Source organism: Ambystoma mexicanum, chromosome 4q, assembly GCF_040938575.1.
Source record: "Ambystoma mexicanum isolate Mex_15411 chromosome 4q, UKY_AmexF1_1, whole genome shotgun sequence".
NCBI lineage: Eukaryota > Metazoa > Chordata > Amphibia > Caudata > Ambystomatidae > Ambystoma > Ambystoma mexicanum.
This window is the reverse complement of record NC_090928.1, coordinates 397,728,432-397,753,923: the sequence shown is the minus strand read 5'-3', so window position 1 is coordinate 397,753,923 and position 25,492 is coordinate 397,728,432. Positions and strand designations below refer to the sequence as shown.

General features: G+C 47.4%; 1 protein-coding gene across 1 annotated transcript in view; it reads right to left on the bottom strand.

Annotated features, from left to right (window-relative positions):
* RYR2 (ryanodine receptor 2) overlaps positions 1-25,492 on the bottom strand; it is a 3,854,281-nt gene that overhangs the window by 557,579 nt on the left and 3,271,210 nt on the right. Inside the window, exon 88 of the mRNA XM_069607971.1 lies at positions 19,221-19,325. Within this exon, the coding sequence (XP_069464072.1) occupies positions 19,221-19,325 (105 nt within the window). The remainder of the gene's footprint in view (positions 1-19,220; positions 19,326-25,492) is intronic.

Here is a 25,492-nt window from a genome sequence, read left to right as displayed (position 1 = left end):
ATAGTCCCCAATACTACGAACAGTCATGAGAACATAATAGGCACCCAGTCCCTCAAATACATAGAGAAAAGGGATATGAACAATGTCAAATGAGGCTGGAACAGCCGACAAAGTACTCCAAGCTAAAAGAGTCAGACGGCACATGTCCCTCACTAAAAAAGAGTGGTAAAAGATACAAAAAACTGTATATTAAAGTTAAAGTCACTGCCAAGAGTGTCAAGTAACTACAGACAAATGTCCCTGTTGAGACAGTAAAAGGAAGCAAAATACTCTACAACACGGAAAGCATAGTGCATAAATCATGGGGAGCGGTGTTGTTGAACTAGCTAAGAAGCCTAAGCTAAACTGTATACTGTGGTGGGTCAGGAGGAGGATGCAGACACAGTGATAGTATTTCTAATGAGTGTTTTATTAAATGATAAGAAAAAGGCCCATCATTCCCTATTTCTATTTTGGTGTTCCCTGGCTGAGATGCTTGTTGGTCGTCATTTTGTGGACAGCAGACATATTAATTTGTACATTTCCGAAGTTTAACTGACCCTACCACTATTCTAACAAACAGTCAGGAGAATGCTTCCCATCTCCTGATTGTCTTTTTTGGCAATGGTTCTCCTTCTGCTTCAGAGTTGTTGCTAATAGGGTATTCTTAAATAGTCTCTTGTTACACTCTGTATGAATTCTTGTACTTCTTCCACAAGATCTTTGGGTTTTTCCTTCTCTTTAGGGGTTGTTCTCAAGGAACTCCTATTTGCACTTTGCTTCATCCTGTGATTCAGGCTAGCAGGTCTTGGAGGTTAATGTAGCATACACTTTCTTATGAGTGGTATTCTGTCTTGGCAAGTAAGGTCCCCTCATACTTTATTATTTTTTTTAAAGATTTTTATTTTGAAAAAAAATAAACAATACAAACCAAACTTGCAGCATTATTTACAACAGACTTGTGAACATCAATTAACGCTCATTACTGCTCCCCAAACCCCCCCCCCTCAAGAGCTTATTTGCGTTTCTCGTTCTGTATCCGCTGTGTGTGGCTGGGTATCGCTTCCTTCCGAAGCTGCAGAATCCACTACTGTGCCAAACAGTCCTGTTATTAACATTATCCAAGCCATCGGGTTACCCACTTCTTCTTCCCCGCACTTGCTACATGCCTCCTGCCACACCACCGTTTCAGCCTCCGCCCATTTTTGCAAGTCCCGCCACCATACCTCTACCCGTGGCTTGTGGCATTGCTTCCAGCCCATGGCAATCCTCCTTTTAGCAAGCACATATGCCAGGTCCCTCAGTTTCCCAAGATGTTTAGTATTCCGTGGTCTGGGAAACCCTCCCAACAGGCAGGCCCAAGCCGTATCTATGTTGAGCGTGACCCCTTTATCCGCTAGTTTCCGTGCCACTTCCCCCCAAAAAGCTTCAATCACTGGGCAAGACCAGAACATGTGTGTCATATCAGCATCTTCTTCATCGCATTTTGGGCATGCTTGTCTTCCTGCGTTTGCAAACTTAGATATTCTCTTCGGGGTCATATAGGCTCTATGCGTTATGTATAACTGTATCTGCTGCAATCTGGCGTTTCTGGACACCTTCTTGTGGTATCCTATAGCACGTTCCCGCATTCCATCGGTCATCTGTGCCCCCACCTCCACTTCCCAGTCCAGCCTCAAATGAGTCAAATCCTTCCCCACCCGGGTCATCACCATCTCATACAGTCTAGAGATCTCATGCCCTCCTTCTGATATGTCATATATTGTTCCCATTAGGACTTCTGGCTCTTCCACCAGTACAGTCTCTGGCCAGGTTTTGCGAATAGTCTGCACTAGCCCTAAGATACCTGACATATTGGCCTCCATGCAAACCTGTCTCTTCTCCCAGTTCTTCGAAATCTTTAATAATCCCTTCTTGCCATATGTCTTCCAATGTGACCAGCCCAACCGATTCCCAATAGGTCCTGATTATCATCCTGAGTTGGTTGTCTCCCCCAGCTAAGGCGACTAGTGGCACCTGTGGGGAACACGGGCACGGGTTCTCCATCAGTTGGCATACTCTGTGCCACATCTTCCACCCAAGCAACAGTATACCCGGGCGTTCTTTCATTTCGAGTCTAGGCACCCAGCTAATCTCCTTTAGGTAAAACGGGGTGCAGTCCTACCCAAACAGCCTAGATTCAGGAGTTTCTTCATCAGAGAGGCATTTGGTTACATATTGCAACTGACTAGCTACATAATAGGCCTCAAAATTTGGCAGCTTAATGCCCCCTCTATCATGGAAGTTCTGTAGCTTCCATAGCGCCACTCTATTGCGAGTGCCGTGCCATAGGAAGTCCCTGCACATGCTGTTCAGTTTGACAAAAAACTTTTTGGGTATCAAGTATGGTATATTACTGAAGAAATGTAACAGCCTGGGCAGGACCAACATTTTGAGCATCGCCCCCCATCCCATCATCGCCAGCGGCAGCTTCTCCCAAAACTTCATATTAGTTCGGATTTTTTTCACAGCCACCTCGGTATTATGCAAGTGTTCCCCCTCCACCGTATGATACACATCTATTCTGAGGTAGCAGAAGGAATCAGCCGCCCAAGGTACGGACAACACTGGCAACCGTTCCAGAGGGGCTCCTATGTAGCTCCCCAATGGGAACATGCTTGATTTCTGGGGGTTTACCGCTATGCCGGACAGTTCTGCATACTTTTCCATGACCTCTAGAATATACTGAAGATTTTCTTCCGGATATTTCAAATACAGTAGTAAATCGTCAGCATACAAGGATATTAGGTGTTTCTCTCCCCCTGCCTCAATACCGACCATGTCATATTGTTGTCTGAGGTACACTGCCAGGGGCTCCAGGGCTAGAATGTATAACATCGGGGATCAGGGGCACCCTTGTCTGGTGCCTCTACTGAGTTGCCACCTCTCAGATATCACCGATCCTGTGCGTACTCTGGCCAGTGGTTCACTGTATAATAATTTTGCCCACCTAACATAACCCGGCCCCATCCCGTATTGTTCCAGGGCCGCCAGCAACCATGGCCACCTCACTGAATCAAAAGCTTTGACTGCATCTAGGGACACCACCGCCATTTCCCCATCGCTCCTGTTTCCCTCTTCAATCACCCGGTGGAGTCGCCTGTGGTTGTGGGTTATATTTCTGTTGGGGACATAACCTGTCTGATCCGGGTGCATCAGTTTGCTAATAACCCTTCGCAGCCTATTGGCCAGGACCGCCGTCAAGATCTTGCTATCCTGGTTCAACATTGACAACGGCCTATAGGAGCCGCAGCTATGCCCTGGCTTGTTGGGCTTAGGGAGCGGCACAATTAGTGCTTCTCTGAGCGATTCCGGTAGCTGACCCTTCTCAAAAGACTCATTGAGCATCTCTAGCATAGGGGGGGGGAGGGGGGGGGGGAGTACTTCCACTTTATATATTTTGTAAAACTCGCCAGGGAATCCGTCCGTGTCCGGGGTCTTGCATGTGGGCAGCTGCTTCACCACCTCCTCTAAGGTAATCGGTGCGTCCAGCTCCTCCCTTTCTTCATCATTAATCTTAGGTAATTCCATGTCTTTTAGTGTTTCTCTAATCTCCTCCCGATTGTCCCCTCCTCTGTCCTCATATAATGTTCTATAATAGTCCAAGAATGCCTCGTTGACTCCTTCCTGGTTGTCAACCACCTCCCCGTCTTCTCTAGTTGTTGTCCTAATCGCGGGCCTGGGGGGTTCGTTCTTATATAACCACGCCAACAAGCGGCCAGTTTTATCCCCACCTGCATGTTGCCTCTCGACATACTTCTTGTAGTTAAGGTTGCAGAGCCTTTCCCAAAGCTCTGCGCACCTTTGCTGCAACTCGAGTACAAGTTCTGGGTCCCCTCCCGCCCTGTTGCTTTCGCGCTCCAGTTTCTCTTCCGCTTCCTCTAGTTCCGTTAGGACCCCACCCTGTAGGCCTTTTGACTTAGCAATAGCAGCACCCCGCAATACCACCTTAAAGGCCTCCCAGAGCGTGCACGCTGAATCTACGCTGCCTGTGTTTACCTCAAAGTACTGTGAGATCGCATCCCTGATATCTTCCCTGAAGACTGGGTCTCGGAGCGCCTCCGCCCGGAGGCGCCATGTCGGTATCCGTGCCCTGGGGCGGCAGCGCTGCCAGGTCAGCACCAGAGGCGAGTGGTCCGACAGGACCCTCGCTCTATATTCTATTTGGGTGGTCTCTATCACCACATCTGGAGTGGCAAAAAATTAATCCAGCCTCGTGTGCAGGTGCTGCGGAGCTGAGTAGTGCGAGTACTGTGTTTCATTAGGGTGTTTCAGTCTCCAAACATCCGCCAGCCCAAAGTCATCTAGTAATGTCTGCAATACCCTGGCCGCTGGGGTGGGCCTATCAATCTTCCCATCAGATCTGTCTGCCTTTGGGTTGAGCACGCAGTTGAAATCCTCTCCCAGATAACCGCTCCTCCCATACACGCGCCCAGATGAGTACATAGGGTTCTAAAATACGTCGCAGTGTTTTGGTTGGGGGCATACGTATTTATAATGCACACCTCTCTATTCTCTACCAAAGCCTTTAATATGACCAACCTCCCCTCCGTGTCCACCACCTCTTGTGTAAATTGGAGCGGAACGTGCAGTGCCACCCAGACCAGCACTCCCCTGGCGTAGGCAGAGTACGGAGAGCCTACTACAGTACCTCTCCACTTCTTCCCCACCAGTTCCAATTTTTGCTGGGTCAAATGTGTTTCCTGCAACAACGCAATATCAATCTTCTGTCTTTTTAAGTACATCATGACTTTGTTTCTTTTTAAGTAGCTGTTAAGTCCCCTGACATTCCATGTTACGATCTTAAGGTCTCCCATGGCTCATGAGTGTCTTCTTGCCTTCCATGTAGCGACTCCCCTTTGCCCACGTGATACAGATACAGCCCTCCATCTTTGCTTGTAGCTTCTCATACCAGCTCAAACTCCCCATAACTATGTACACGGCAAATCCCCAACTTCCCTCCCCTCCCCCCACCCGTCCCTTCCCCAACATCACACACCCCAACTGCTGCTCAGCTCCATTCTCGGAACTCAGGCACCCCCACATCTAGCCCTGCAAGCACCAAACAATGCACAGAGCTCAGTAGGGTGAAGTCGCCCTAATGGCCACTTAACTAAAATTGTTGTGGGGTAGAGAGAACCGCTCTGTAAGGCTCCCGTTAATTCAAGATTAACTACAGTGCTTATAACATTTAGTGCAATAGTCTGACCTTCTCTACTGAAGGTTGCGCAAGCGACTGTATTCAAGTCCCACGTGCCGCGCCATCTTGTGGCACCTTCTTCGTGCATTGCTTATCTCTTCCGTGCTCTTTCTCCATCCAAACTTCTGACTCCTGGGGACATCCTTGCACATCGAGCCATCCCATGCAATCCTCCGGGGTCTCAAAAAACAAAGTTTTGTGTTTATGAATGACTTTCAATTTTGCCGGATACAGTAACATATATTTGTGGCCCGCCTCTCTCAATCTCCGCTTTACCGTCCCAAAGTTCATGCGGCTATGCTGCACAACCAGGGTATAGTCCGGGTAGGCCGTGATGTTTGCCGCTCCTCGTGTGATCGTTCCTCCCTTACGAAAGTGTTCCAATATCCTCTCCCGATCTCGGTAGTTAATAATTTTGGCTATCACCGGCCTAGGCGGGTTCCCCGGTGGCGGCCTCCTTGTTAGAGCTCTATGTGCCCTTTCCACTGCAAATCCTTGGGGTAGGGCTCCTCCGGGTATCTCTTGCAGTAGCATGGATTCAATGAATTCCGTGGGATCGTGGCCCTCCAATCCCTCCGGCAGGCCCACGATACGGATTTTGTTTCGTCGGGCTCGTCCTTCCGCCTCCTCCGCTCTGCTCTCCTAGTTGCCCACTCTTTGTATCAGGGCATGCAATTCGGCCTTATGGGAGGCGCAATCCGCAGTATTCGGGCTAACTTCCTTCTCAAGGGACTGCGTGCGCTCCGCCAAGGCCCTGACATCCTGTTGTAGTAGATTAACGTCCTCCTGCACCTCTCCGACCTTGAGGTCCAGTGCCGTTTTCAGTTCAGTGATGGCTAGTTCGAGTTTAGATTCCCAGGCCGACCTTAGGTCTGCAATCGCAGCTAGGACTTCTTGGTTAGCGCCCGAAGTCGTCATGCCGCTTGCAGGCGGCTTGTCCCTGCTCTTGGTATTGTCTTGACCCGGGGACGTCTCAGCGAAGTCGTCTAAGGTGGGCTGTTTCGCCTTCGGCCTCACCGTTCTATTCGACATGACCCAGAGGACCTGTATTTTGCACAAATGACAAATGTGCACTCAGTACGCCCCTTTCGCTAGGTCACCGTGCGGCCTGCTTCTTCCTTTGTTCCGGACATTGGTCGGCCATTTTGTGTCGTCTTTTGTCTCCGGCGCTCCCTATCTTTTCCGCACCGACCTCTGCCGCCGTTCCTCCTGCACCATCCAGAAGTTCACCATGCGTGGCCTAATCATTCACACACCGACATGTGTATTTTCAGCGGTCGTCGGCCCATCATTACGCACTTTTTTGCCCGGATCATTACAGGATCTCGGGAGCTCCTCCAGATCACGTCCTCCTACATGGCCCTCTTAGCCACGCCCCCCTGTCCCCTCATACTTGCTGTGGTTGGTTTTGTATATCATTTCTCTTATGGATGTATCTGGACTTTAAGTCAGAGTTCTCATTGTGATATGTCCCATTCTCGATTTCTCAATTTTAGGATTAGGAATACTTTCCCTTCTTGCCAGGGTATTGGTCGCAAGATATTAATGATCTCTTTCTCAGACTCAATTATGATTCAGTTTCTCACATTATCAAAGTTCACCTTCATCAACCTTAGATTCAATTTCACTGGGACAAGTTTCTCTTGTTGAATAACGATTCCCTGGTGGCCTCCCAGTCCTCCCGTTCTCCCATTACCTCTGGTCTTACAGGGGAACGTCTCTGTGGTCTGCACTCTCTTGGGTTCTTCTTGTTCGTTCTGACTCTCAGTCTGTTTGATTCCACCAGTTTGCCACTCTTGGACCTCTCGCGTTCAGCATCCCGTTATCACTACAGGTACGCTGCTTGTTCACTGAGTTTGTTGTGGTCATGTCACAACCAGGAAAGGTATCCCCTTCTCTCCCATCTCTTTCTGTGGGAGAACGCTGGGTCTCCAGTGCTCTGTCTGTCTGTCAGAACACTTCTGAAAGTCACTGGCTCTGCGGCTCTCCTCAGTGACTCTTTTCTCTGGTGCTATGCGTTGTGAGACAGGCATGGTATCAAGAGAGACACAGACTCGTGTGTTAGAGTTCCAAAACCTTTATTTACTTGAATGCTGGGGTTGGTGTAATACCCAACTGGCCCTAACTCTAAAGGGACGGTTCCCTCAACAGATATTTCTAAGGGCCGGCAATGTCTGAAAGTCCAAATCAATAATCTCTCTGTGTCTAAACCTATGCTTGCCCTCACTCTTTACAAAAATGTGTTAGGAAATATTTAAAAAGGAAAAGTAGTGGTTCAACAGAAAATAGGAAACCAAGGTTGGTTTCAGGTAGTATTCTCACCAGGTGTAGCTTGGTCAATGTCACAAAAATTAGTTTAATCAAAAAGGGCTGTTCTCAAGAACTTATCAACAGGGCCCTTGCAGTATTCGCAAATACTTCCTTAGGATTCCCTTCCCCAAGCTTCAACTTGTCCAAGTTCAACAGAACAAAAGAAATATAGCAGCTGTTAGCTACCGGTGCTCTGGAGGCCCCGCACGTGGGGCTGGCACCGGTCCAGGAGGCCGCGTGGCCTGGGGCGCAGCATCGGCAGTAGCGCAGACAAAAGAGACACCCACACGCTGTGCTGGGTTTGCCCGGAACTGCCTCCCACTGTCGGGGGCGGGGCTTTTATTAAGCGGCCCTACGTCACCGCGCTGCGGGACGTAGGGCGGATATAACATTCCTCCTTTATTTCAAATAAACTTAACAATAACACAATCAACATACTCAACTTCAAACGCCTGACACAGTTCTCTTTTCACACTGTACCAGCTCCCCCTTGTGTGGGATGCTTGGCAACGGTGCCTGCTCAGCATACATAGTCATTCAGCCTCGCGGGCAGCCTCGTGTTGGCTCTCAGACTATACCGCTTCACCTGGGGGCTGTCCCCGCACGGCTTGTGACTTTGCTCACCTTCACTGCAGGCGTCCCCACTGCCGGCCAGGCTCTCTGGTTGCCAGCTGCGGTCCCATGCGGCTTCTTCCTCTGGGTCTTGCGCCAGCTCTTCGCTGTCTTGTTGTAAGTTGCCGTCGTCTTGAGGGCCCTCGCAGTCCGTCCAGAGAGTGCAGGGCACAGGCTTGAACCAGGCGGCATTCTTTGTCACTTTCCGACGCTCCCGGGTCACTGTTATCATGGTCCCGCGCCGGTTGCTGACAGTCCATGGCAGTTCCTCGTACCTGGTGTCTAGCTTGGACTTCGTGGGGTTTCGTAACATGATGACTTGGTCCCCCACCCGATGGTCGGACGGCCTTGCTCTTCGTTTGGCACTCATGTGAGCATTGGCACGTGTTCTCCTCATCTCCATGCGGGCATTGTCGACGTCATCGGGGGTCCTGCTTGGGTGATGGGGAAATCGACGATTTGATGATGGTTCCAAACATGAGGTCAGCAGATGGTATGCCCGTGGTGCTGTGTGGGGTGACCCGATAGTTCTGCAGGAAGCGGTATAGGTCGACCTTCCACGGGCTGGCGTTTGCCCTTGACACTCGGAGCACCTTATTGATGGTCCTCATAAACCGCTCGACGTCCCCATTGGCTTGTGGCCACCTCGGCATGATGTGGTGGTATTTGATGCCCAATTCCTGTAAATATTGCTTGAACTCTTCCCATGTGAACGGGGGTCCATTGTCACTCTTAATGGTTGTGGGCAGACCATGAGTGGCAAACATCTTTTCTATCACCGGGATGACCACTTCCGCGGCGGTGGACTCCAGTATCTCGACCTCTGGATAGCGTGAGTGATCGTCGATTGCCACCAGTAGATGTAGACCCTCTCTGATTTTGCAAAAATCAATACTGATCGCTTCCCATCGTGCCCGGCCGCGCTCGGCCGACAGAATCGGTTCTGGGTCTCGGGGCCCACCCGTTATTTGGCAGGGTAAACAGGTGTTCACTAAGCCTTCGACCCGATCATCGATGTGCGGGAACCACACCCTGTGTCTGACCCGGGCCTTTGTTCTTGCGAGACCCTGGTGTCCCTCATGCGCTAGGGCTACCATCCTGTCTTGCAAATTTGGGGGTATGATGATACGATCTCCCCTCAGCAGGAGCCCTCCTTCGGTGATTGAGAGGTCTTGTCGAACCGTGAACATGCCGGCCAGGAACTCCCTAGCCCCCTCGGTTCTGTTGCGGGTGTGCGTCATGAATTCCTTCCAGTTGCCTGACATGATGGCATCTTTTACCAGGTCGCAACAGGGGTCATTTAGGGTTTCTGTTGCAATGTCCTCAATGTTTACCGCTTTATTGCTGGAGGTGTAGCAGCCACTTGGTGATTCTGGCTGATGGGTGCGCCGATGACCTGGTGAAAATTGGTAGTAGGGGCTTGTGGTCAGTGATTGCCGTGAACTTGCGCCCATACAGGTACATGTGGAAGTGTCGACACCCCCATAGTACGGCAATGGCCTCCTTCTCTATGTGGGAGTACCTTTGTTCCGTAGCTGTGAGTTCCCTGGATGCATATGCGATCGGTCTTTTTTCGCGCTCTTTCGTGACTTGCATCAGGATTGCTCCAAGTCCTACTGGGCTGGCATCCACAAATAGTTCTGTCGGTAGGTCCGTGTCGTAGTAAGCCATCTTGGTATCAGTCGACAGGGAGTCTTTAATGCTCTCGAAAGCTTCCTGGCATTCCTGCCCCCAGACCCGCTTGGTGCTGACCTTTGTAAGTTCCCGTAGCGGTTCAGATAGGGTCGCTAGGTTTCGAATGAATCTGCCACAGTAGGTGGCCATTCCCAGAAAACTGCGTACTTCGGTGGGGGTCGCTGGGGGACTAGCAGCTTGGATGTCCGCCACTTTTTGGGGATCAGGTGAGATGCCAGTGCGGTGAAACTTGTACCCGAAGAAGGTTATTTCCGATTTTAGGAACTCGCACTTCTCTCGATGGATTGTGAGTCCGGCTTCTTCCAACCTGCCCAGGAGTGTCTTCAGTCTCGGGATGTGTTCCTTGGTGTCAGGTGCATGTATTAGGATATCATCGCTCACGTTCAATACCCCTGGTATGCCTCTGATGACCTCCTGGATGGTCTGTTGAAAGACTTCCGCGGCCGAGGAGATGCCGAAACTCAGGCGCTTGTACCTCCTCAGACCTAGGTGGGTTGAGAAAGTGGTAATGTAGCGCGACTCTCTGTGGAGCTTAAATTGGTGGTACCCCGCTTTTAAGTCTACCTTCGAGAACACACATGACCCAGTGAGGTCGGTGATGATTTCATCGATTGTTGGTGTTATGTGTCGTTCCCTTTTTAAGGCCGCATTGGGCAAGCGCATGTCAATACAGATCCGGACTTTTCCGGGCTGTTTCGGCTTCCTGGTGACCACCATCGGGGAGACCCACGGCGTTGGTCCTGTGACTTCTTCAATGATTCCGGCAGCTTCCAGTGACTTTAACTCTTTCTCTACCTGTTCCCTCATGTGGAACGGTGTCCTCCGGTGTCTCACCGCACGTGGTTGCACTGATTGATCAATGTGTAGTTTGATAGTCTTTCCCTTGAGACAGCCTATCCCCTTCTGTAGCTTGGGGTGTTGCCTGAGAAAGTTCTCGACTTCGGCTGCGTAGTCAATGTGGCAGATACATTTGACCACGCCCAAGTCTTCAGCCGCATCTCCGCTCAGTAGGCTTTCGATCCCCGCCTTCACGACATATATCTTTGACCACACCTTCTGTTCGCCATGTTCAAGCGTGGTGCCGAACCTCCCGATGACTGGCACGGGTCTCCGGCTGCCGTAGGCAAATAGACGAGTGTCTGTAGATTTGAGCTCAGGTGGTGATGTAAGAGTTTGGAAGACACTGGTTGGCATGACGTTTACCGAGGCTCCCGTATCAATGGTCATCTGTACGTACTGGCCTTGGATGGAGACTGTGCCTTTTCGTCGCCTGGCGGTTCTTTTCGGCGGTACTGGCCCCTGATTCAGTGCGCATACGAGGTATACCTTTCGGCCCTTTCCTTCGCTCTCCATGCCTTCCGTTTGCCGTAGGGCTGAGAGATCATCCCCTGCCTCTTCCGTCGAGGAGTTGACTACTGCGACCCTCCTTGCGCTGGCTTGCTTCTTTTTTTTCTGGGACCCCTTATCCTGAGTGCCTTGTGGGGGCTGCAGTGGCGTGTTCGCTGATCTGCACACTTTCGCGTAGTGATCCTTCCTGCCGCACGCTCCGCACGTGGTGCCTTGCGCTGGGCAGTTTCGCCTTCCGTGTCTTTGACCACCACACCACCCACATTCCGTGGGTCCTGGTACTCGAGGTTGACACCTGTTCTGGGTGTGATTGCCGCCGCTTTCACCTCTCGTAAATGGTCTGTCGGAGATCTGGGCGACCATCGCTGTTGAGAGGGACGGCTGCAGTTTCTGTAGTGTCGCTTCCATGTTGGCGGCCCTGGAGTGGGCAAGCTCCCTCTGTCGACCCAATTCCAGGATGCGTTGTAGAGGGATGCCTTTCTCACTGAGTACGAGACGCCTCAGCTTCTCCGAATGTATGCCATTTATGATTTGTCGTCTGATCTCCCTCTCAGTGTTCGTGAACTCACACGACATGGCCAGTTTCCTCAGCCTCATGTGGTAGGCGTCTAGAGTCTCATCCGTGGCCTGGATAGTCGTGCAAAAAATGAAAGTCTCATAGTCCGGATTTAGTTGCGGGAGGAAATGTGCCGTTAAGGCGTCCTTCGCACTCAGGTACGCGTCTTGGCCATCATCAACATTCAGGGAGTTGAAGATGCTTAGCACCTCGTCGCCCACACTGAGGAGCAGATGAGCTTTCATCTTTCTGAATGACGTGATGTCCTTGCATTCCATGGCCATCTCGAACTTTTGTAGCCATAACTGCCATCTGGGTCCACTGGACGATGGGTCGGTGAATGGGTCGAAGGGTTGAACCAACGTCGACGAACTGCCCAGCGTGCGGGGTGGTGGCGACGCCATCGACAGGTTTGCCGCGATCCTGGACGGCGTGGAAGGTCCAGGAGTTGATGACCCAGCCGCCATGGTGTCACGTACCCTCGGTTTGTTGATTATGCTGTCGTGCTGGCCTGATGTTGTCCTGCCTCATGAGTTCGTCCGCACATTGCATTGAGGAGTGTTCTTTCGCAGTGAATGTGCCCACTGGCACTTGTGCGCCGACCGATGGGCGCCTTGTAGCATGTGCGCCATGCAGGAGGAAAAGCAAAACGAAGAGAGAAAAAAAAATTCTCGGCCCCTTTTGGATAGGGAATGAAAGAGCGAGAAAAACATTTTTTTTTTTTTTGGGGTGGGGGTCACGTGGTCTCGGTGGCCCCCCACCGGGTGTCCAAAAATTCGTGCGGGACGTCCGTGGGGCGTCCGCGTGTGAGGTGATGTAGAGCGCGTGGTTGCTCGCTCACTTCCTCGTCGCCATTGTTAGCTACCGGTGCTCTGGAGGCCCCGCACGTGGGCTGGCACCGGTCCAGGAGGCCGCGTGGCCTGGGGCGTGGCATCGGCAGTAGCGCAGACAAAAGAGACACCCACACGCTGTCCTGGGTTTGCCCGGAACTGCCTCCCACTGTCAGGGGCGGGGCTTTTATTAAGCGGCCCTACGTCACCGCGCTGCGGGACGTAGGGCGGATATAACAGCAGCTCCTCTTTCAACCTCTCGGGATTCCCTTCCCCAAGCTTCAATTCCTTCAATATCAAAATAGCTAGGCGTCTCTGGGTCCCCTTCCTCAAGCTCAGGCCCCTTCAGTTTCAAAAACAAGTTCAGTTTAACAACGTAGTTTCTATTAGTCCTATCAGGGTTTCCTTCCCAAAGCTTAGGCTGCTTCAGTTTCAAACACAAATCGTCAACTGAACAGGATGTACCTTTTTATCTATATACACAGTACCTTTCTCAAATAACCTTCTCAAAGGGTAGAGTCAGAGACTTTCGAAAACACGGGGTTCCTCTACTCCTCCCCAAGCATGACCACTGATCTTTGCACCCTCTCTGTATTTCCTGTACTTGATTTTCTTCAATCCTTTAATCTTCAAGTGCTTCCCGCACCCTTTTTTTATCATTCGCTTCACTTTGCCCACTGGCACCTACTTTGGCTTTCTCTTCTATCACCTTGTTGGGCCCCTGGCACCTTCCTTTGACTCACTTTACTTTCGTGCACCTTGCACCTGTACTTTTCTTAATCGTGCTTGTTGCCCACTTCTTTTGCTCTTACACCTTTCCTTTTGGATCACTCACACCCTTCTATTCACCTTTATGCCTTTTCTTGAAACACAAGCATTGCCTCAGCCAAAAGGAAGCCAGTATTGTTTCAAGTATTTCTTCTTCTTTATTACAGACCTCTTATTTTTCTCATACATGCAGGTCCCAGACCCCTTTGGCTTTTTCATAAAACTTGGCTTCTCACTGCAAGTCCCACAATGCCCCTCTCCCTATGGACAATAGTGGACTTTAAGTTCACAAAAGGATTATTTTCTCCCTCTTTACTGCTTCGTGTCACTTTACACTGTTTTCACTTGCTTTCTGTTTCATACGTTTTAGGAATCTGTCGCTTGCTTTTTATTCCATGCCGCTTTCCAGTTTGTGCCTTTCTCCCGCTCCGCTGCAGTCACACACAAGCTCCCGAGCTTCTCTCTCATTGACTTTCACGAAACTCACCGGGCAGCATCACGTTGACAGGCGGTACTATCAGGATACACGGGGTTGAGATCAGGGCCTCATCACCTGCCCCTCAGATACCCTTGGGGCCAGCACAGGTCCCAAGGGAATGAGCATTCCACTGAACGCCTCTGACAGGATACAGGCAGGCTCACTACGGCTCCTTGGAGACACTGCTCCCTCACCACGCTGCAGCACCTCACTGACACTGGCCAGCGTATCAGCACACTGTTCTCCTTCAGCTCCTGCCACTGTCTGCTCCTTGGCTTCTCTGGTCCAGACAGCATTCCCAGCTAGTTCTCTGCTTCTGACAAAAGTTGGACTGGTATTGAGAAGGTATCCGCTGCTGGACTCGGCCACACAGCCTCCATTCTGCTCCCCCAACTGCTGGTCTATCTGCTCTCTCAGCAGTCTCCTTTTATACACCTGTGTCGTACCAATGGGCTACAGGTGTGTGGCCAGGGCTGGGTGTGCCTGTCCTTCAATACTCCAAATAACAGGACATGCCTGACATGCAGTCCACCTTTTCTTTCCCTGCTCTTTCTTTCTGAAAATCTGTAGGGAAGAGTCATGTGGAGTCAGGTGTGCACAGTTCTAGTCAAGTGCCTGACCGTGCCTGACTATTAATAGGACATCCTAATGGTGGCATGTAGTAAGCCTTTTTTCGCCTCTCCATGTTGTTCCTATGGTCATTCTTCACTGCTCTCAGTCACATCTCCCTCGTCCCAGTACTTATTGGAAATGGGGAGGGGGAAACGGAATGAGATTGAAAATACCCCATAAAGGCTGATGGAGAATTTGATGGTGTATTACTGGGATGGGAGGAATACTGCTTTTCTGTACCAGTAGTTACATGTGGGAAAATGAGGGAAGATGATTTACGGCAACCTAAAAAGGTCATGGGGGGGTAAGGGTAGATTGGCCATCAGTAGGAAAAGGGGGATACTGCATCTCGCCCGTAGATCCTCACTCCCAATCCCCAAAGATCCTCCTCCCAGGTGTTCCCCCCCCTCGCTTGTCTACCCCAAGGTTCTGGATTCAACAGTGATGGCCGTCGCCTGGCCCTCTAAGAAGAAGATCCAGAGGGAAAAGGAGTGAGAATACCCTCAGGTTTCTCGCCATGTTCAGGGAGCCTCCACTGCCTGCGTATGCGTCTGTTTTCCTTGCCTTGGCTCTGCATGTCCTCCTTTTTCATTTCACTCGTCTCAGTTGAGTGGATGTCTCTCTTTAAAGAGACAGAACCCTTCTCCTGGTAGCAGCAACATATTTTAGGTTGTCCTTCAGCCAAGTGTCTGGATTTTATATTGTACTTCAGCTCAGACAGTCCCATGTATGCTACCATGGGGAACGGCTTAGAGTTCCTCAAACACACGTGAGTCCTTGTCACATAAGGGTGAGTCTCTCCCAGTGAGGTCCTGGCTTGCCCAAACCCCTAGGGAGGGTCTTAAGAAGCGGGCTCATCTCTCTAGCCTCAACGGGGAAGGCTCCCCCTTGGGTAGAGGGACAGATTCCCTCAATTTGTCACAATACTAAGAAAAAAAAGTAAAGCTTTGCTTTACCACAGAGGTAATGGACTATTTGGAAGTCCCAACGCTATGAAGGTGGGAAAGAAAGAATTGTATTTTCAAGTTGTCGCAGAAGGATTGCAACATTAAATAATGAAAAAACTGTTTCCTTATCTGAGGGAAAGGGAAACCCTTAAGTTAGTTCTGGATTTTCCAAAAGGATTTGGTACCACCTAAAAGAACTTCAAAGACTGAGAACAAGTACACTGCAATTGGGCCAGGCAGAAGTCCAAGACGAGGCTATTGAACAAGCCTCCTTTTTCTTCCGAGTCAGGTATTTTTTCTAAAGTGTTAGGGCCATTTAGCTACTTAGGATTCGGACAAGAGACTTTTTGTTTGGACTTGAACACCCTTAGTTTTTACTTTTGATAGATAGGGACCTTTCATCATAACAATAGGGCAAGTTAAACGTTTTCTTTTTATTTGAATAAGACTCTTGAATCATGACCACATGTAGTCCGAGTTGTTCTTCGGGTTCACCACAATAGATTGGCTGCTTTAGCGTTACCTTGTGTGTACGTTTTGGAACCAATAACATCGTTTTGCAATCATCAAAAAGCACTTCAATTTTATCTACAAACATGTTGACCTCTTTAAAAGTGCCAATGATGCGGCCCATCATGTTTTTGGTATCTCATTCAGGGGAAGCACCACTTTCAGCTTTTCACTTTGACATTTTCAGAGTATGCCTATTTGAGGCTCGCTACCACCAGTAGGTCACTAAAGTGTAGATGCGCAAAGTGAATTAATATGATCAACTGATACAATAATTAGAGCATCTAGAAAATGTATAACTAAACAGTTTAAGGCTCTCTGCCTCCAGAGATCACCAAAGTGCAGATGTGCAAAAATGAATCAATACAGATAGATAATGCAACAGTTCAAGCAGCTAAAAGGCATCAAACAAAGCAGCTTGAGGCTCTTTTTCTAACGAGAAAACCAAAGTGCAAATGTGCCAAAAAATGAATCAATGTGATCAATAATGAATTAAAATGGTCAAGGGATGCAACTGTAAAAACAGCTAAAAGATAAGTTTAAGGCCCTTTACTGTCAGAGAACACCAAAGTGCAGAGGTGCGGCGGCCAAGGAGTCACTTAATGCTGATAGAGGGAAGGAAAAGTGCAGTCAAACCATGCAGCCATAGGACAAGTGTCTAGGTTGTGCAATAAGCGGTTCCATGTCTCCTTGCTTCCAAAAATTACCTGATCTTGGGGAGGCAAAGTGGTAAAAGAGACAATCGGTTGTTATAGCAAAAGGGCTAAAAAGTGCAATCTATTGGTTGCAGCTGAAAACCTAAAACTAGGAAATTAAATCAGTCATGTATGCAAAATTAAAGACAAATATAAAAATGTCAACGTCCTCTCAGTCCTTGTGTCAGGTCTGATGCCTATTGTGGAGTACAAGATAGCAGGGGGACACACCCAAGTGGCTTGAGGTTCCGCCAGAGTCTGAGAGTCTGATTAGAGCAATCCAAAAGGAACAATCCAGGGGAAAAGAAGTGCCAGCAACAGAGATCTGTTGTTGCGCGACCAACAAAATGAAGCTGGTTTCAGAAATCTCATCCGGGGGTGTGAGTGCAGCATAACACGTAACCATGTGAGTCCACTACCCCTCGCAGCCCCAAAAGATCAACAGGAGTGGGAGAGGAAGAATATAAACAGAAAAACTCTCTATTCTCATTATCCAAACCCCTTATATACATGCCCAATGAGGGACACTAAGTGCATTCATGATACAGAATTAGAACAAACTAATGCAGGGCCGTTCAGGGACAAACGGTGACTTAAACGGTTAAGGTGGAAAAGTAAACTTATAAAATAAAAGTAGTATTCGAAGGCCAACAAAATAAATGGGAAGAAGGTTAGGGTGAAGCAGGCTAGTGTTCTTGGGCTACCAGTCAGTACAGTTAAAGATGAACCAGTATGTTTTGTTGAGTAGTGGATCCCCAAGCCTTTGGATTTGAATGGGGACCATGTCCAGGTACATCAAATGATTGTACGGATGAAAAGGAATGCAGCAAAACGTAAGGCAAATAGGCCGAGAGGGGATCTGGAAAAAAGACTCCCACAGATGCAAGGGATGAAAATAGGATACTTGCATCTGATGGAAAAATAAGTCTTGGCATATGAAATGCACAGAATTTGGCGTTTCACTGATTTGGCTGAAGAAATAGTTAAGAGGCGGCAGAGGCTAAAGGAGATCATTGAGATGGGGTCTGTCCCATCTTGCTATATAGTATCCTGTGAGGGGAAGAATACTATTTTCAGGACCGAGGAGGGGCAGATGCTTTGCAGGATGCCATTTTAGGGTGGAACCCTGGAGAAGGGAAGATAACATGCCTGGGTTGCAAAACTTGTTAGCGGGAAAGTGTTTTCTTCAATTATTCTACCTAAGGTTTATCTTAGCACTTACTGTTATCGTTTGCCGTCACGACGTCGTCTATTTTGCTCTTTCTCATGTTTTTCAGAATCTTTTTGCAGTTTTATTGATCTGTTTCTCACAGTATGTGCTATTTAATATTGAAGTTTAAGCGCTAACGCAAAGGCTAGCCTAGACGAGCCTCCAGTACAAAAGAAATAGGGTTCATCTGAGGAGCTCAGCTATACAGACATTTGAGAAAGAAAGGATGAAAGGCAATCCAGTTATTGCACTGTATGCGTCACTTTGTAACTGAAAATTCAATAAAGATGGATTCTATATCCTGCAAATAAAGCTCTGAAGCAACATAGTGCTGTTCAACAAGGGGATGAGGTAAAAGAGTACAATTATATGGATGCAACTACATGAATAGGATGTTAAGGGTGAAGTTTGAAAGACATATAGAAAGCTGATATGGGTTACGAAGGGAAAGAGACTCAATCTGGTGTGCAGTCATAATGTCGAAAAAATAATGTCAAATTACAAAAATGTCTAAAACAATGTGGAAAAAAGTCGAATTTTTATTGTTTTTATTTATTTTTTTTGGGTTCCGGGTGTAAAAAGAAAGGGGTAAAACAAAAAAAATTACAAAAAGGAGGGTTGGGGGGAACCCCCAAAACCAACCAAAAAAGAAATTCGACTTTTTTTTCTACTTTCTTTTTTAGACATTTTGACTTTCGACATTATGACATTCGACTTTATGACTATAAACCACTCAATCTTGATTCATTTGTTCGTGGATACACAACTGTGCTTCTGTTGCAGCATATTTCTGTGAGTTTCAGATATCTTGGACCGATACGATGTTGTTACATCGCCAGTATATTTTTTTGATGTGTTTTTTGCTGAAAATGTTTCAATGAAAATTCAAAAAATATAGGGGGGTGGGTAAGGGGATATAAGGAGTAGGGGGTTGGGGAATAGGGAGTAAATAATAGGAGGGTAGGATTTGGGGGGACCCCCCCCAATATAAAAAACTAATATGATACGTTTTTTCCAGAATGAAAATTCAGCAAAAACGCATAGAAAAGATAACTGCCGATGGAACAACATAGAACCATATTGACCTTAAGAACTGTGCGTTTAAGGGCCCATTTCTGCTTCAGCAATGACTTCCCTTATGCCTTCTGCTGTGAGAGAGTGAAACAAGGTGTGCTTTTTTAATTCACTCAGATATTTCCAAGTCGCAGAATCCTTAAGCGGTGACTCGCACATGTTTCCCACCAATTATCACCCGTAACATAAAATGTATGAAAGAGTCAGTAGTAAAGCAGATGACTAAGCAATACTTTGAATGAGCCACATTCACACATACAAGAATCTGGTAGAAGAGGAGTGACTGTTTAGTCATAATGTTCACATCAATATATCTTGTTTTTCCACTCCCCTTCTCTTTGATAGCGTATGGTCATACCTGCGACAGTTTCATCTGCATGTGAGCAAAGACGTGGAGAAATCCAACCACTGCATCCCAGAGTCTGCTGTGCGCCAGGCTCTGCTGATTCCCAGTGCAGGGCCCCTATGGTGGGAAAATACAAGACATGAGTACTAATGATATGCTTTCTTGGGCCTTTACTCATAGCAACATGAACAATACACATTATTTAAATGTAGGTTTGCCATATTTTACACAGGCTTTTTGGCACGATTTAACCCCAATGGTACTTTTGAAGGCCTACAAACAATAGAAAGATGTGCCGGACTCTAAATGCACTCGCATAGAACAGTTACCAGAGGGCGGTACAAAGAGATGGCATTGCTGTCAGAAATATGTTGACAAACTGCTATCTGCAAGGTGCACTCTAGTGAGTGTTTAGTAAATGTCAGGCATACTCGATTAAGTTCACTTTGTCAAACAAAGCCACTTTCCACATTTGCTCTGTGTCTGGAAATGGTGTCACTGGTTAATCTCAAGCGGGGACCTGAAGTTGAGATGTTACAAGCTGCATTTGCTGGAGCCTTTCAAGACATCACCTCCACGGGTCTATGCGGTATACCAAAGTGTACTTATCACCTCTTTACCTTTTTACCCGGTTGCTCTACATTAGCCCCTTGCTGACAAAAAATGTATAGCTTTTCGTGAACATTTATTGTTTCAGCTCCCAGCTGGCTGACTGTTTTGTGATAATCTGTAGCTATTAAGCCCATTGTCTCGACCATAATATATGCAACTGTTCCTCAAGCTGTTTCTATCTGCTCCAGGCAAGTAGGGGGTCCCCAAACATGTTGAAATAGTCCCCCATGAGCTGTGACACTTCTTCATCTGGGATTGATCACGGCTCATGGGGGCACATTTCAATATCATTTTTGAAGTTCCCCTTTGCCTGGAGCTGAATAAAATACTCAGAGGCTCCCATGGGTTTCATACATTATAATGAAGACCAAGAAATGCAGCCAGCGGGTCTGTCGCCAAAGAGGATCTGAAACACTAAACTCCCACTGAAAAGTCTTGAAACATCTAGACGTCCTGGTGGTGATGAGTTAAAGCACAGCTTGCCCAAAAAGAACTGATGTACACCAAGCACATCTCAAACACATTGCAGCCCTACAGTCCTTTCAAAAAATGTTTACCCAGTTTCAATGAACAAGTAGTTTGTGGTTGTTTCCTTGTATGCCAAACACTGGTAAAATAGTCTAACTTGATAATAAAATAAAAATGGCACACACAGAAACCATGGATTATTTACTGATGCTGTGTTGTAGTTAACTCCTCATCCCATTGAAAATAGTGATTAAAAATTGGTAATCATTTAGTTTGGATTGCTAATCAATTTATTTCTATTTAGCAATTTCAGCTAATCAATTTCGCAAAACTAATTTATGCCTTGTTGTCATGCCCCCCGGATTCCTATGGCATTCTTATGCCCATGGGAGAAGCCCGTGGCGCTTGTCCTGGCGATTAGATCAATGCCGGCATCATCGCCGGTAAATACTACATCTCCCAATAGGACTTGCGCTTGGCAGGAACCCTTGGAACGCTTTTTCCTTTGCATGTGTTCCACGCCTCCTTCGAATCCACTTCCTATATCTAGCCACGCCCCCAGAAAGCCGGTGCTCCTAAACCGTGGTGTTACGCGAGCAGCGCTTCTCGGAAGAAGTTTTCCTATTTGTTGTGTACCTGGTTGCTGACTTCTGCTTACCTTTTGGACCCCGTTGCCTGGTTTCTGATTCTGTTTTGGCGCTCGTCTGATCTGCCCTCCCCTGCTCGACCACGGAACTCATACCGGACTGTCTTGGGATTCCACTTCTCATGTCTGGCTCCCGGCTCCTTCTCTGATCCCTAACCCCGTATCCCTTATCCGCTCCTGGCTACCTGCTCTTCGAACAAAGAAGGAAATACCCTGCATTCAGGTGTTTGAGAAAGTAAACACCACGTCTTTTTCTTCCTGAAAGATGTTTTTCTGCACTTGGAAGAATAGTGCGGACTGCTTACACCTGGTGACATTTTAGCTTGGGTTGGTTTTGGATTTTGGGACGCTCTGCTGTTTGCATCCCTTCTGGGATTTTGGGACGCTTTGCTGTTTGCACCACTCCTTGGATTTTGGGACATCAGTGACACTATCCTTGGCACTCTCTTTAAGTCGCCATCTGACCTTCGCCCACATCCGGTCTTGTGTTTTATCACAAGTAGGTATTCCGCAGGAAAAATGAATGCACAGGTAAACTTGTGGGTCTCGGAGGGTGTAGAGGGGTTGGTTTTTGCCATCAACGAACAGTATGTAATATTTGCCTTGTTTGTTTCTTCCCTCTAGCTCCGCTGTGCGTTCGGCCTTTTTGCCTGAGCCCTTGGCCTGACAGGTTTTATTACCCTGCAAGCTGTGCTCTCAGGAAGGAAGTCTGAATTACTTCAGTGGCATCTAGTCCAAGTGGTCTTCCAGACTTACGGTGGAACATACAGAGTACAACACTTGTCATCTTTATCCCGTGACCAAGAGGGGGCATGTTGGACAGGATCAGCTGTCACATCGTCCTGACAACCAGTATTGCCAAACACCTGTTCCTGTCATCAAGATTGTTTTGAGTCCCATGATTAGGGGAAATCTCTTCTTCTTGAATTCCCACATATGCAGATATTGTTCCTCTTATAGGGAGTTCCACACAGGAATGAGAGTCCTTGTACCCTGGGGGCTGGAGGGGAGTCACTCCAGTGCTACACCGATACATTCAAGCAGACAACAAAAGCACAGCACAGTGGGAAACTCGACTAATCACGAGGTGCTCCACCAGTTGGAGAGATAGCATGACTTCTGTACCAACAAGATTTTTCTTTTTCTGGATGGAAAGATGGAACTGCGGCCATACCTAGCTCACCCGCACGGAGCAACAGGAATCTAGCAGCCATCGTAGAAGGGGGGAAGCCTGCAGAGAGAGGCGCAACACTCAGAAAAACGGTACATCCAAGTGTTAGACTGACAAATGCTGAAAGGGCTTGCTAAAGTACTGATTTATTCAGAGTGCTCTCCCCACAAGAGAGAAAAAGAGATAAGAGCAGGGATGATACATCTTGGATGCATTATTATCATTCAAAGCTGACCTTTTAAGCTCAAACACAGTTTCCTCATGGGGAACATTGGAAGAACTGTGTCAGACTGTAGTGTAGATGCAGCAGTACTTGGCAGGGTTGTATACGAATTGTTCGTTTTACAACTGTTCGAATTACAATTGACCTTTCCACAATTGAGCGAATTGTGAAGGTCAATTGTAACATATATGTGGGGGGAAACCCCCCACCTAACGCCAAATCCCCCAAAACCCCTATATATATAAATAAATATATATTACCAAACAGATATATATATATAATTATATATATATATATACGGTCAATTGTGAAAAGGTCAATTGTGACCCTTTAAATTCGGTCAATTGTTCATTCAAACAATTGTAAACAATTTGGGTGATACCCTTGGCAAAATTGGTGACTGAGCAAGCAGTGGGGCTCCTACCTGTTCTAGACTTCGTTCCCCCCTCTCCCTTTTGCTGCAGCAAATTTGTCTGACTAGAGTTAAATTAGATCGAAAAGAGTGACTCGCACTGGTGGCCCTTCGGCACTTAGCTGAGCAGATTTCCAGGACACACAGAAATTATTTGGCTAACATGAATTCAATTGCACCTATTCATCCCTATTTGTTTTATTAAGGGTGTTGAGGGCACCTATAATGAGTTATAAGCACATTTCTGATGTAGAAGATGATGTGTGGATTATGATACTAACATCACCAAATGCTGTGCCCTGAAGAAGAGCATTTAGCTTGAAACATGTGTTGGCAAAACATCTTTGAATAAGTTTAAAGTAATATGAGAAAATAAATGAAATATCTTTAAAATAAATCTAATACCAGTATCATTTATTCTTGAAAAAGGACATTTTCCACATATCCTCAGACACTCAGGTGGTCATTGGTCTTGAAACGTATAAGGAATCAGGGAGGGGTTCCCACTGTTGATTGCGACTGAAACAATGGAGGCATATTAGTACAAAGCGGTCCTCAGCTCAGCAGCAGTGTTAATCCTTCCCAATTAAATGCCAGGTATAAGAGTTGGTACAAATGCAGGGCATTCATCCATCCTCTCCAAGGGGGAGTCACCCCTTTGGGAATAGGGAGATGAGCCCGCTATGCAATAGCCTCCATAGGGGACGGGTCAAGCGGGATCCCACAGCGGGTGACCCCTCTTTCAGGACAAGGAATGCCCAATTAGAAATACTGTTCCTTCTCCCCTCATGTCAACCCCTCTATGATGGTTCCCTATGCAGGGGTTGAACAGGTACAGAGGCCCTTTAAGGTGGATGGCTTGGTTTCTGTCTTGAATTGGTCTTCATTTCCTGATGCCACGCTAAACCAATGGAGTCCTCCAATTCCAAGGAGCGATTTAAAGAAAATGAACTAGCAACCTAAAGTTACAAAGTTTAAATTGGTCACATCTTCAGAATAAATCTTTTGCCTACCTGAAATTATATATCCCTCCCAGTACCAAAGATACATCAGATAGGAGGACAGAAATGTAGCCCTTCATATCCCATTTGTCTCTAAAAAATTATTCCCACAATCCCTCTTCCAACAATATCAGGCAAAGTGAAACAGTTATCAAAAGCAGTAACGGAATAAGAAAACTGAATTAACCTAAAAAGGACCACATGTCCCAGAATCCCTCTAGGACTGTGACGAGGAAGAGGGCTGAAGAGGCAGGTAGAGCTGAAAGACACAGACTGACAGATCTAACAGCCTTTCGAAGGGTCAGGAAATTAAAATGAAGAGCCTGCACCTGAAGCCACTTGACCTACCTGAGGGACATAAAAGTCTGCTGCAGGAGGGAGCACCAGAGAGAAGCTGGAGCAGGATCTGGAAGGTCGGCAGAAGCAGAAGAAGCAAGGCATAAGGCTGGCAGTTCAAAAGGACGTGTGACCATGGAAGGGACACCAGAGCAACGTAAGAGCAGATTTCACCTGCAGGCTCTGAGTTGGTCCTGTGCTCACAAACCCTGTTTGGCTGTGGCAGCATTGGAATAGACTGGAAGCAATTGGCAGTCTTTCCAGGTGTGCCTACTTGCTGTGCGCTTAACTGAGGCCTGTGCACAGAAGCAAGCCGAGGGAAGCAGGAGAGAAGGAAACTCTCCAATCAAGGTTGGATCGGAGACAACTGAGCTGTGGAGCGGTGAGAGTCCCAAGAGAGCCTCTGGTAACAGTGGAAGATGTCAGAAAGTGAGGCGGTGGAAGCAGCCCGCAACCAACGTGGTTTTGGAGCTGGTGAGTGAAAGCTCCCTACTCAGAATCACTTACCTTGCCGGTAACTGAGACCAGCACAGTCTATACTCGCGCAGATGGGAAAGCGAGTGGAATCGTTCGCAGTAGTGGGAAGTCCTGAATGACAAAGAATTGTAGCATGCGCTTGTTTAGGATTCAGCAAAGTGCTTGCGTAAGAAGAAATCTTCCCTTTTTCTATCGTTACCCAATATTCATTACTGGATAGGTTGCGTGTCTCCTATTGAGTTGGGGAACATTACCGTTAATGGTTTAAAAGCCACAGTTGACTTTCCTAAAATGTTACAAGGATATCTCATCACAGAGAGATTACATTTAAGATATTTTGTTTCCCGCTACCTTCAAAAGAAGATTGCATATACCTAAATCTGTTTCTGCAGGGAAACCTGAATATTGTAACACTCAGAGCAAATGTTTTCATAATTGTAGAAGTTGTTGATGTTGCCAAAATAACAAGCAGTACCCAAGCCAAAAGACAAAGCCCTCTTAAGCTTAAACGAGCACAAGTAAGAACTGATCATCTTGGTTTTGAAGTTGGTGAAACTGCTATAAACCCAACGTCCTCGGATACAAGGGTGACATGGCTATCCAAGGCTGGAGGAGTGGCATCACAACTTTGGGGTAACCACTGGAAGCAGAAACGTGAATCTGAAGCTGGGGAAGGGAGTTGGGTGCTTGTTAAAATAACTAATTCTGTGAAGCTGAGACCGTTGAAGCAGAAAGAGGAAGGCAGTCAAGAGCTCAGACAGATTTTTGTAGTAGCTGCAAGACTGAATGAAAAGGCAAAAAGGCTGCCCTTTCTTATAAAGTAGAGCGAAGAGTGCTTTGCCAACACTTAGTGGTCAAATAGTCTTGTATGAAGTTGCCAAATATAATTTTATAGCCAGTTGCAGCAGAAACAGTGGAACTGTGGTTGTTTATGATTT